The sequence below is a fragment of the Kogia breviceps genome, chromosome 9 (genome assembly GCF_026419965.1).
Source record: "Kogia breviceps isolate mKogBre1 chromosome 9, mKogBre1 haplotype 1, whole genome shotgun sequence".
Classification (NCBI taxonomy): Eukaryota; Metazoa; Chordata; class Mammalia; order Artiodactyla; family Physeteridae; genus Kogia; species Kogia breviceps.
The window spans coordinates 78,518,559-78,532,799 of record NC_081318.1 but is presented as its reverse complement, the minus strand read 5'-3'; the positions used below and the strand labels follow the sequence as shown (position 1 = coordinate 78,532,799).

General features: G+C 37.4%; 1 protein-coding gene across 3 annotated transcripts in view; it reads right to left on the bottom strand.

The window, feature by feature from the left end:
* Positions 1-14,241, bottom strand: part of SEMA3D (semaphorin 3D) — a 214,227-nt gene that overhangs the window by 100,129 nt on the left and 99,857 nt on the right. For all 3 annotated transcript variants that reach the window (XM_059073860.2, XM_059073858.2, XM_059073859.2), the window contains one exon: positions 13,946-14,106. In XM_059073860.2, coding sequence (XP_058929843.1) covers positions 13,946-14,106 — 161 coding nt within the window. The remainder of the gene's footprint in view (positions 1-13,945; positions 14,107-14,241) is intronic.

Genomic DNA, 14,241 nt, shown 5'->3' with positions numbered 1-14,241 from the left:
CTCTCAGAATAAGTTTATTTCTCACTGGTCTACTCATCTGCCTCTATAACCCACTTGAAAAACAAGAGAAGACAAAAGAAAGAGAACCAAGAAACAAATGCTTCATTAATAGATACAAAAGCAGTAGTTAGCTTAATAAATCATTCCCTTTGTGACCTGTTTGCTTACATCCTGGTTTAGAGACTCACTCCACCTAAGCATGGCAAACCAAAATGAGTAACATTTTCAGATGGAAGGATCCCAACAATTCATTAACTCAAGAAGCCAACTAAGTAGCATAACCAGAGAGGATTGGACATTTTTTTTTTACTGTCAACCATGACTCCATTTAAAAAAAGATAGAGAAGGAGAGAGGGAGAGACTTTCAGCTTGTATATATTACTCCTAAAGTTTACATAGAGAGGGCTCTGGATTTTACATGAATATTGCTTGGACTACTTAAGGCCAGCTGAGGTGGAGAATGTTCACTTGTAGTCAGTGACAGATGCCATGTAGTTTAGGATAATTTGTTTAGAAACCATAGGTCCTTAAACCATATGGTACAAGTGTCAAACACTTGCATTATTATGATGTCTACACTGAACAGGTTTCTCATACATCACTTATAAATTAATGATAAATGGATATAAATGTCTACAGTTGACCACATTTTTCAAGGACTATTAAAATTCCTCTGACTCTAGAGATGGGGTAGGTTAAGGGCATGGAAACATAGTTTCTTTAACTTAAACTATGAGAAATTTACACATGGAGGGGGGGAAATGACTCTCTTCTAATCTGTTTCTCCAACATGTTTTCCCCCATCCTAGCTGGACAAGGAAATAATAAACCTTGTGGTCCAAATCCAAATACAAACTATTTAATTAAAGTGTTAACAATAATTTACATTTACTCATCCACTTTGGACTAATTCAAATCCCATGCACAACATGTGATCTTTTTTCCCCTCCCTGAATTCCTACTATGTGATCTGTCTCATTCTTTTGGACATTTAAAAATTTTCTGACTTGTCTTATTTTAACTGTGTTATGTCTTATCTTCCTAAGTAAGGCATGAGCAATGACAAGATCTGAGTTTTATATTCTGTGCGGTGTTCTTAGCACCAAGAGTAGATACTCAAATTTTTCTATGAAAAAAATAAACAAAAAACCCTGATGAAAGTAGGGCAAACTAAAGAAAATTATTCAAAGTTCAGTTACTAAAAAGTATTCCAAGTTTTACTTCTACAAACACATACAATAAGTTTCAATCCCAAAGACTGACAAAACCAAATCAATCAAAGCAGCATTATTTTAGACATAATTCTGCTAGAAAATACTTTCAACGATGCTTAAGTCATATTTAGTTATTTGATTTTTTAAAAATATGTTCTCTGTACATTAAATATTTAGTGGATAATGCTAAAAACTAGTACTACAGAATAATGATGTAGTCTTTAGTTCTCTGAGTTAAGTTGTAATGTATTCCCTCCTGACGATGTCACCCTCAACAACAGTTAACAATACTGAAGGGAGAAAACTGACAGAGTATCAGCAAATGTGAAGAAATCTGCAGCAGATTAGATTTCACAAAGCTTAGATTAAATAAAAAATCATAGAGAAGTTTTATAGAGGCAAATGAACTCTTACATAAACAAGAGAAGTATTTGTACATGTTAGCAGATTTTTCAATCTTTACAATGCAGTGTGGAGAAAAATTATTTCAAGGATTTTTACTTGCAATGAATACTTTCCAAGATATCGCCCGAAAGAAAAATAAATCCTTCCAGATAATTTCCTTGTAGAACTAGCTAATCTTTATAATTTTCTCTGAAGAGAAAATATACACTCTTCTTTTTGATTGTCTGAGAAAACTTTTATGATTGCCTCAGGAAATCTACATTAATTAGAAAAAAAAGTCCCCTAAGCAAATTATTTTTTTCAGAAAACTTGTTTTCTACTCCCTCTCTTTAAATGTAGTGATCAACGTGATTGATTCCTGAACACTTCTTCCACCTAAAGCAGTTGATTGATATAAGCAAATCATAGTTTCCCCACCACTCTTTCAAGTAAGTTTAAGAGTTGGAATTGACATGTTTCTGGCCAATGAGATGTGAGGGAGAGTTCTTTAAAAGGTTTCCTTGCTCCTAAAGATGAGACATAGTGAGTAACGGTCTTTTATTCCTTTACATTTCCTTGTCTGGATGTGACCCACGAAACTGTTATAGCCACTTTGCTACCAACCTAAGGATAATGCCAACACCAACAATGGCAGACAGAAGAGACAGAAAGAACTGGATCATTTACAACATTGTTAAGTAGATGATATTACCATTTACATAGCCACTCAAACTCTGAACATTATTCTTATTCTATAATATAACAAAATTCCTTATTTTTTACCAGCCCAAGTAAGATGTCTTTTAAGCTGACAGCACACTAATTGATTAAAGAGTAGTATATTGATTGGTCTCACACTCAAGAGAGGAAAAGATAACAAAATTACCAACTCAAAAAACAAAATGAACATTATTTAGTATGCTTTATGTGTAAGACACTGTACTATGTACTAAAGGAGAATCAGAAGTGCAGAAAAAATAGTTCCCCCATTCAAGGAGTATATATTTAAGAGGGTCATATATTTACACAAATGGATAATAATAGTTCTATCAGATAGGACATCTGACACTGGTATAAATATATAAAGTGCTCTAGTAAACACAAAGAAGAGTTATGTCTCCTGAGGATAAGGAAGCCTTGGGGAGCAAGAGGCAGTAAAAGAGCAGTATTCGGTAAGTGCCTTCAAACACAAAGAGTGAGATGAGCAAGAAAGTGAATGTCAACTTCACAAAGTTGTAGCAAAAGCACAAAACTTGAAAGTTATTCATTTTGTAACATGGCAGTTAGAGTAAAAGAAAGAGAAAGAGGAAAGCAGAAAGTAAAGTACTAGTGAGGGAATGAGGAAGAGTGGATAAAAATGAGACTGGAAACAGAGCAGAAATGGGTGGGAAGGGCCTTGAAGTTTATTCAGCTTCCTTGGAAATCAACAACTCCCAGAAGTGTGTAAACAGGGAATAAATATGATCAGATTTTTGTTTTTTAAGAGATAATATGATGGTCATTGTGAATGGATAAGATGGGGAGAAAAAGAAGATTAATAAATAAACCCAGTTAAACCCAGATTAATAATGGTATTATCACTTATACTAAAGAAAAATATTGAAGGGCTTGCCACCTTCTCAGTGTGGCCTATCTGCTGAGGCTTTTGTTGGGATTGCGTCACAGCTTGGTTCTCCCCTTGTCTAATGCTACTTCCTTAGTGATGCCCTCACAAGTGCTTATCCCAAGAACACTCCCTTACAAATATCCTATAAGCTAATCCTCATATCATAGTTGGCCTCTGGGGGAACTCAACCTACAACAAAACTGTTGGGAGTGGTTAAATACAGTTCCAGACCTTTGTCCTTGGAATGGGATCACTTATGTCTGCATTTGATTACTCCATTTTGATCTAGTGTTACGGGAACGGAATGTTGAATCAATGTACATTATCTGTCCCAAACATGTCCCAGAGAGGAATCCACAGGGTACCTGAACTAAAGAGAGGCCTTAGGGAGCAACTCTAGAAAAAGCCTACTTAAATACTGAGGCATCACATCCCTGGTGATGCTTATACTTGCCCTTAGGTCTATTAAGTCCCTGTAGAAATAATTTGTAAAAAAAAGATCATAATCTTATCTCTCTTATCAAAATGTCAGAGAGTTAAAAAAAAATTCAGTCTACTTAATTTTTACTTTCGAGATGGAAGAAATGCCCTGAAAGGTCTAATTTTTACTTTCTCCCTCTATAGCCATTTACTCATCAAAGTTTATTGATCATATACCTGCCCCATTCATTGCAGAAGACTCAAAATCTAGTCTGAAAAGAGTAAAGACAATAACAAGAATATTATTAAATATTTATTATGAAAATACTTTTGTAAACAATTTTGCTATTACTTCTGGTGATTCCACTCTAAAGGCTTGTGACAAATATGAAATGACAATGGCTATTTTTCAACAGGCACTTCAAATAAACATATATCCTAAATTTTGATACTTCAAATACTGTCTACAGAATTTTTTTTAATTTCCCAGAGGAAAAAATTCCCAACTAGTCACTCATAATTCAATTATGTGCTGTAGATTGCTTTAACTCTAAAGAATACAACGGACATCCTTCAGCCCCAGAGTCCCAACATGTGTGGTTTCTTCCACAGAGGAGTCTGGATTTTTGCGGAGGGGCACTGAGCCAATGCAAACCACGTAGGTCTAAACACTGCTAAACTACTACATCTTGACACTTACTTGCTACTGTGGACTAAGTACCTTTTAGCACTGGTGTGATTTATATCAATTTTAAAGGTGGATACCTACATAAACATAAATTCTTACCTTTACATGCATAATCCCTTTATTAATGGTTCATTTTACAAAGATAAAGAAAAATCAGTTAGGCAGAAAATCTCTAGTACAAACCCTAATTTTATAATGTGTTCAAATGACCATTTATTTCAATAACATCATATGGGAAAGCAATATTTCACAAACATTTATTTTATTAAATATTAGCACATTTCAAGCATGGAATATGGCCAAAGAGAGACTTGCTTAAAATAGCCACAGAAGGAAGTTAGCTATCAGAATTTATTTTAAGCAATGATCTAATACACTCAGTTCAGATAAATGGACTTTTTCTTCCAATCCCTGAAAGCAGAGAACAGCACAAGAACAAATTCCCTTAAATGTATGAATTGACTTTTGCTATTTTCTAAGACTGAGACATATTTGGGAAAATGCTTTGTTAGCTATATAGTGTCTTTTAAAGCAAAACTGCAAAGTTGAATAGGATTTTCTTTGGCCTCTTTCATGAAAAGAGTCATCCCCTACTAAGATATTTACTGATGATTAAGATATTAGTTGATACCATCTATAGGCTCTACTAGGAGTATGAGTACTTAAAAAAAAAATTCCTAAGGAAAAAATACACCCTTAAGAATAAATGGGGAGGAGCTTCAAGATGGCGGAAGAGTAAGACACGGAGATCACCTTCCTCCCAACAAATACATCAGAAATACATCTACACGTGGAACAGCTCCTATAGAACACCCACTGAACGCTGGCAGAAGACCTCAAACCTCCCAAAAGGCAAGAAACTCCCTACGTACCTGGGTACGGCAAAAGAAAAAAGAATAAACAGAGACAAAAGAATAAGGACGGGACCTGCACCAGTGGGAGGGAGCTGTGAAGGTGGAAAGGTTTCCACACACTAGAAGCCCCTTCATGGGCGGAGACTGCGGGTGGTGGAGGGGGAAGCTTCAGAGCCATGGAGGAGAGGACAGCAACAGGGGTGCAGAGGGCAAAGTGGAGAGATTCCCGCAGAGGACCGGTGCCGACTAGCACTCACCAGCCCGAGAGGCTTGTCTGCTCACCGTGGGGACGGGCGGGGGCTGAGAGCTGAAGCTCGGGCTTCGGTGGGATCCCAGGGAGAGGACTGGGGTTGGCAGCGTGAACACAGCCTGAAGGGGGCTAGGGCGCCACAGCTAGCCGGGAAGGAGTGCGGGAAAAGGTCTGGAGCTGTGGAAGACGCAAGAGACTTTTTCTTGCCTCTTCGTTTACTGGTGCGTGAGGAGAGGGGATTAAGCATGCTGCTTAAAGGAGCTCCAGAGACGGGCAAGCCACGGCTATCAGCGTGGACCCCAGAGACGAGCATGAGATGCTAAGGCCGCTGCTGCAGCCACCAAGAAGCCTGTGTGCAAGCACAGGTCATTCTCCACACCTCCCCTCCCAGGAGCCTGTGCAGTCCGCCACTGCCAGGGTCCCATGGATCCAGGGACAACTTCCCCAGGAGAACGCACAGTGCACTTCAGGCTGGTGCAACATCGTGGTGACCTCTGCTGCTGCAGGCTCGCCCCACATCCGTGCCCCTCCCTACCCCGGCCTGAGTGAGCCGGAGCCCCTGAATCAGCGGCTCCTTTAACCCCATCCTGTCTGAGCAAAGAACAGATGCCCTCAGGCGACCTACACAGAGAGGTGGGGCCAAATCCAAAGCTGAACCCCGGGAGCTGTGCGAACAAAGAAGAGAAAGGGAAATTTCTCCCAGCAGCCTCAGGAACAGCAAATTAAAGCTCCACAATCAACTTGATGTACCCTGCATCTGTGGAATACCTGAAGAGACAACGAATCATGCCAAATTGAGGAGGTGTCCTTTGGGAGCAAAGATATATATTTTTTTTCCCCTTTTTCTCTTTTTGTGAGTGTGTATGTGTATGCTTCTGTGTGTGATTTTGTCTGTATAGCTTTGCTTTTACTATTTGTCCTAGGGTTCTTTCCATCCATTTTTTGTTTTGTTTTGTTTTACTTTTAAATTTTTTTTTCTTAATAATTATTTATTATTTTTTATTTTAATTACTTTATTTTATTTTATCCTCTTTGTTTCTTCCTTCCTTCCTTCCTTCCTTTCTTCCTTCATCCCTCTCTCTCTCTCTCTCTCTCTCTCTCTCTCTCTTTCTCTGTCTCTCTCTCGCTCTCTCTCTCTCTCTCTCTCTCTTTCTCTGTCTCTCTCTCTCTCTCTCTCTCTCTTTCTTTCTATTTTTTCTCCCTTTTATTCTGAGCCATGTGGATGAAAGGCTCTTGGTGCTCCAGCCAGGAGTCAGTGACGTGCCTCTACTGTGGGAGAGCAAACTTCAGGACACTGGTCCACAAGAGACCTCCCAGCTCCACCAAATACCAAACAATGAAAATCTCCCAGACATTTCCATCTCAACACCAAAACCTAGCTTCACTCAACGACCAGCAAGCTACAGTGCTGGACACCCTATGCCAAACAACTAGCAAAACAGGAACACAACCCCATCCATTAGCACAGAGGCTGCCTAAAATCATAAGGCCACAGACACCACAAAACACACCACCAGACGTGCACCTGCCCACCAGAAAGACAAGATCCAGCCTCATCCACCAGAACACAGGCACTAGTCCCCTCCACCAGGAAGCCTACACAACCTGCTGAACCAACCTTAGCCACCGGGGACAGACACCAAAAACAATGGGAACTACGAACCTGCAGCCTGAGAAAAGGAGACCCCAAACACAGTAAATTAAGCAAAATGAGAAGACAGAAAAACACACAGCAGATGAAAGAGCAAGGTAAAACCCCCCCTGACCTAACAAATGAAGAGGAAATAGGCAGTCTACCTGAAAAAGAATTCAGAATAATGATAGTAAAGATGATCCAAAATCTTGGACATAGAATAGAGAAAATAAAAGAAATATTTAACAAGGACCTAAAAGAACTAAAGAGGAAACAAACAATGGTGAACAGCACAATAAATGAAATTTAAAATTCTCTAGAAGGAAACAATAGCAGAATAACTGAGGCAGAAGAACGGATAAGTGACCTGGAAGATAAAATAGTGGAAATAACTACTGCAGAGCAGAATAAAGAAAAAAGAATGAAAAGAACTGAGGACAGTCTCAGAGACTTCTGGGACAATATTAAATGTGCCACATTCGAATTATAGGGGTCCCAGAAGAAGAAGAGAAAAAGAAAGAGACTGAGAAAGTATTTGAAGAGATTATAGTTGAAAACTTCTCTAATATGGGAAAGGAAATAGTTAATCAAGGTCAGGAAGCACAAAGAGTCCCATACAGGATACATCCAAGGACAAACACCCCAAGACACATATTAATCAAACTGTCAAAAATTAAATACAAAGAAAACATACTAAAATCAGCAAGAGAAAAACAACAAATAACACACAAGGGAATCCCCATAAGGTTAACAGCTGATCTTTCAGCAGAAACTCTGCAAGCCAGAGGGAGTAGCAGGACATATTTAAAGTGATGAGGGAGAAAAAACTACAACCAAGATTACTCTACCCAGCAAGGATCTCATTCAGATTTGATGGAGAAATTAAAAGCTTTACAGACAAGCAAAAGCTAAGAGAATTCAGCATCACTAAACCAGCTTTACAACAAATGCTAAAGGAACTTCTCTAGGCAGGAAACACAAGAGAAGGAAAAGACCTACAATAACAAACCCAAAACAATTAAGAAAATGGGAATAGGAACATACATATCGATAATTACCTTAAACGTAAATGGATTCAATGCTACAACCAAAAGACACAGACTGGCTGAATGGATGCAAAAACAAGACCTGTATATATTCTGTCTACAAGAGACCCACTTCAAACCTAGGGACACATACAGACTGAAAGTGAGTGGATGGAAAAAGATATTCCATGTAAATAGAAATCAAAAGAAAGCTGGAGTACCAATTCTCATACCAGACAAAATAGACTTTAAAATAACAACTATTATAAGAGACAAAGAAGGACACTACATAATGATCAAGGGATCAATCCATGAAGAATATATAACAATTGCAAATAATTATGCACTCAACATAGGAGCACCTCAATATGTAAGGCAAATACTAACAGCCATAAAAGCAGAAATTGACAGTAACACAATCATAGTAGGGGACTTTAACACCCCACTTTCACCAATGGACAGATCATCCAAAATGAAAATAAATAAGGAAACACAAGCTTTAAATGATACATTAAACAAGATGGACTTAATTCATATTTATAGGACATTCCATCCAAAAACAACAGAATACACATTCTTCTCAAGTGTTCATGGAACATCCTCCAGGATAGATCATATCTTGGGTCACAAATCAATCCTTGGTAAATTTAAGAAAATTGAAATCATATCAAGTATCTTTTACGACCACAACGCTATGAAGACTAGATATCAATTACAGGAAAAGATCTGTAAAAAATACAAACACATGGAGGCTAAACAATACACTACTTAATAACCAAGAGATAACTGAAGACATCAGAGGAAATCAAAAAATACCTAGAAACAAATGACAATGAAAACACGACAACCCAAAACCTACGGGATGCAGCAAAAGCAGTTCTAAGAGGGAAGTTTATAGCAATACAATCCTACCTTAAGAAACAAGAAACATCTCAAATAAACAACCTAACCTTACACCTAAAGCAATTAGAGAAAGAAGAACAAAAAAAACCCAAAGTTAGCAGAAGGAAAGAAATAATAGAGATCATATCAGAAACAGATGAAAAAGAAATGAATGAAACGATAGCAAAGATAAATAAATATAAAAGCTGGTTCTTTGAGAAGATAAACAAAATTGATAAACCATTAGCCAGACTCAACAAGAAAAAAAGGGAGAAGACTCAAATCAATAGAATTAGAAATGAAAAAGGAGATGTAACAACTGACACTGCATAAATACAAAGGATCATGAGAGATTACTACAAGCAACTCTATGCCAATAAAATGCACAACCTGGAAGAAATGGACAAATTCTTAGAAAAGCACAACCTTCAGAGACTGAACCAGGAAGAAATAGAAAATATAAACAGACCAATCACAAGCACTGAAATTGAGACTGTGATTAAAAATCTTGCAACAAACCAAAGTCCAGGATCAGATGGCTTCACATGCAAATTCTATCAAACATTTAGAGAAGAGCTAATACCTATCCTTCTCAAACTCTTCCAAAATATAGCAGAGGGAGGAACACTCCCAAACTCATTTTATGAGGCCACCACCTCCCTGATACCAAAACTAGACAAAGATGTCACAAAGAAAGAACACTACAGGCCAATATCACTGATGAACATAGATGCAAAAATTCTCAACCAAATACTAGCAAACAGAATCCAGCAGCACATTAAAAGGATCATACACCATGATCAAGTGGGGTTTATCCCAGGAATGCAAGGATTCTTCAATATACGCAAATCAATCAATGTGATACACCATATTAACAAATTGAAGGGGGCTTCCCTGGTGGCGCAGTGGTTGAGAGTCTGCCTGCCGATGCAGCGGACACGGGTTCGTGCCCCAGTCTGGGAATACCCCACATGCCGCGGAGCGGCTGGGCCCGTGAGCCATGGCCGCTGAGCCTGCACGTCCAGAGCCTGTGCTCCACAACGGGAGAGGCCACAACAGTGAGAGGCCTGCATACCACAAAAAAACAAACAAACAAATTGAAGGAGAAAAACCATATGATCATCTCAATAGATGCAGAGAAAGCTTTTGACAAACTTCAACACCTGTTTATGATAAAAACCCTCTAGTAAGTAGGCATAGAGGGAACTTTCCTCAACATGATAAAGGCCATATATGACAAAGCCACAGCCAACATCATCCTCAGTGGTGAAAAACTGAAACTATTTCCACTAATACCAGGAACAAGACAAGGTTGCCCACTCTCACCAGTATTATTCAACATAGTTTTGGAAGTTTTACCCACAGCAATCAGAGAAGAGAAAGAAATAAAAGGAATTCAAATAGAAAAAGAAAAAGGAAAGCTGTCACTGTTTGCAGATGACATGATACTATACATAGAGAATCCTAAAGATGTTACCAGAAAACTACTAGACCTAATCAATGAATTTGGTAAAGTAGCAGGATACAAAATTAATGCACAGAAATCTCTGGCATTGTTATACACTAATGATGAAGAATCTGAGAGTGTAATTAAGAAAACACTCCCATTTACCATTGCAACAAAAAAATAAAATATCTAGGAATAAACCTACCTAAGCAGACAAAAGTCCTGTATGCAGAAAATTATAAGACACTGATGAAAGAAATTAAAGACGATACAAATAGATGGAGAGCTATACCATGTTCTTGGATTGGAAGAAACAATATTGTGAAAATGACCCTACTACCCAAAGCAATCTACAGAATCAATGCAATCCCTATCAAACTACTACTGGCATTTTTTACAGAACTAGAACAAAAAATTTCACTATTTGTATGGAAACACAAAAGACCCCGAATAGCCAAAGCAATCTTTAGAAGAAAAACGGAGCTGGAGGAATCAGGCTCCCTGACTTCAGACTGTACTACAAAGCTACAGTAATCAAGACAGTATGGTACTGGCACAAAAACAGAAATATAGATCAATGGAATAGGATAGAAAGCCCAGAGATAAGTCCACGCACATATGGTCACCTTATCTTTGATAAAGGAGGCAAGAATATACAGTGGAGAAGAGACAACCTCTTCAATAAGTGGTGCTGGGAAAACTGGACAGCTACATGTAAAAGTATGAAATTAGAACAGTCCTTAACACCATAGACAAAAATAAACTCAAAATGGATTAAAGACCTAAATGTAAGGCCAGACACTATCAATCTCTTAGAGGAAGACATAGGCAGAACACTCTATGACATAAATCACAGCAAGATCCTTTTTGACCCACCTCCTAAAGAAATGGAAATAAAATCAAAAAACAAATGGGACCTAATGAAACTTAAATGCTTTTGCACAGCAAAGTAAACCATAAACAAGACGAACAGACAACCCTCAGAATGGGAGAAAATATTTGCAAATGAAGCAACTGACAAAGGATTAATCTCCAGAACATACAAGCAACTCATGCAGCTCAATATCAAAAAAACAACTCAATCCAAAAATGTGCAGAAGATAGATATTTTTCCAAAGAAGGTATACAGATTGCCAAGAAACACATGAAAGAATGTTCAACATCATTAATCATTTGAGAAAAACAAATCAAAACTACAATGAGATATCATCTCATACCAGTCAGAATGGCCATCATCAAAAAATCTACAAACAATAAATGCTGGAGAATGTGTGGAGAAAAGGGAACCCTCTTGCACTGTTGGTGGGAATGTAAATTGATACAGCCACTATGGAGAACAGTATGGAGGTTCCTTAAAAATCTGAAAATAGAACTACCATAGGACCCAGCAATCCCACTACTGGGCATATACCCTGAGAAAACCATAATTCAAAAAGAGTCATGTACCATAATGTTCATTGCAGCTCTATTTACAATAGCCAGGACATGGAAGCAATCTAAGTGTCCATCGACAGATGAATGGATAAAGAAGATGTGGCACATATATACAATGGAATATTACTCAGCCGTAAAAGGAAATGAAATTGAGTTATTTGTAGTGAGGTGGATGGACCTAGAGTCTGTCATACAGAGTGAAGTAAGTCCGAAAGAGAAAAACAAATACCATATGCTAATACATATATATGGAATCTAAGAAAAAAAAAAAGGTTATGAAGAACCTAGGGGCAAGACCTACTAGAGAATGGACTTGAGGATATGGGGAGGGGGAAGGGTAAGCAGTGACAAAGTGAGAGAGTGGCATAGACATATATACACTACCAAACGTAAAATAGATAGCTAGTGGCAAGCAACCACATATCACAGGGAGATCAGCTCGGTGCTTTGTGACCACCTAGAGGGGTGGGATAGGGAGGGTGGGAGGGAGGGTGATGCAAGAGGGAAGAGATATGGGAACATATGTATAAGTATAACTGATTCACTTTGTTATAAAGCAGAAACTAACACACCATTGTAAAGCAATTATACTCCAATAAAGATGCTAAAAAAAAAAAGAATAAATGCAATGGAGCTAAAATGGCAGAGTGAAAGGACAAGTTTTTCAAATTCTAGCACATGATCAGCTGTTTATTCCACCTTACTGTAAACAATATCTAGGCTGCAGAATAATAATAATTCCCCCCAAAATAAGATAACCTTATGAGTTTGTGTGTTTGGACTAACACAAGTCAAGAACAACTACTGGAATTATTTTCGCCCTCATTCTTCATTACATGGAATGAATGCATATACATTTGCATTCAAAGATTATTTCTTTATCATACCTGAGCATTCATAAAAAATTATTCCTTTTCCTTTGGTGGACCTCATAAATGTGTGGAAGTAGCACTTAAAATTAAATGATTAGAAGAGCAAAAACATTGTTTCTAATGCATGTGTTCATTAAGTGATAGTAACACAGATGGTGACACATATTTTGGCTATGTAGACTGAAGCCCTGAGTGCTGATAATATTCAAATAACTGAACAACTGATATTTAGTTATTTTAATAACTCAAAATTAGAGGGTTAAGTTAAAGTGGTCATTGTAGGTGAAAGCCATATGAAGCTTCGAAGTCCAAGAATGACCTACAAATAAGGAAGAAGTCTCTATTAACTCAGGTTTAGGAACTATTGACCTGAAAGCTTGAAATGGCTCCTAGTATTTCTTTTGCAGTACTATTTCTTCTGGCAAAGAAGAGAAAGAAAAAACAATCAAAGATACATCATAGATGCAGAATAGGTCATATATTATGTCTTCTCAACAGTCATTCAACTCTTCTAGTCTTGGTATCCATTTTTGTTTGCATAGATATTGATATTTACTAAATTACTGGCTAACACTAATCGATAAAACAGTGGGACAGTCTTTTCTTTGGGTATCACAGTGCTAGTTGAAAATGTAGGATACAACAGCAATTGCTTTTTGGGTTTTGAATAACTAGTATATATTTCTTTTAAGTGCTAAGATTGTTCTTAATGAGCCCACAAGTGAGGCATTATTCATCTTCACTATCTGAATGTAACTGGGCCAAGAAGAAACTTGCTCAGATATAAAAGGAGAGTGTGGAGAAACCAGTGTGGTGCTAAAATGCTACCAGAGTCACACTATCATTAAGTATGCTTATTCATTGAAAATTAATAAAAATTTAATTTTACAATAATTGCTACAGATATAAATGTTAATATTTCATGAATAACTCATTTTCCAGCTTTTAAATCCAAAACTTTGCATTTCTGTTATGTAAAGTAGTATCCATTTACTAACTTTTCATGCCTTTCATTCAGATTTTCAAAGATTTTAGTATTACACTCACTCTTGTACTTAAATCCATAAAAATCCAAAAACATGTATCAGAGGCAATAAGTTGTTTTAACATGTTCTTTTTTGACATGTAAATACCTACAGCATTTGACAGTGAATCACTTAAAACAAAACAAAAGAGAAGGAAAAGGGCACAGATGAAAATAAATACATCCAGTCAACTATATAGAAATAAACTGACCTTCTTAAAATTTTTGTTTAAGTCAACCAGACTGAGCAGGAAGATGTGGTCCTTGGCTCCCAGCAGCAGCCTGCCCCTCTCCTCATCTAACAAAGTGGTTTGGAAATCCAGTCCTTCTGATGAGCCCAAAAAGGGAATACAGCTATTTGAAAGCAGCAAGTCTACAGGGAAGTAAAAGAAGGATAAAAAGAAAGAAAAAATTCTGAATAAGCAAAATCTTTATTTGCCTCCATACACACACTGTTCCACTTTGTAAATGCATATACACAGCATGAAAGCTCCAATTTAGATATATG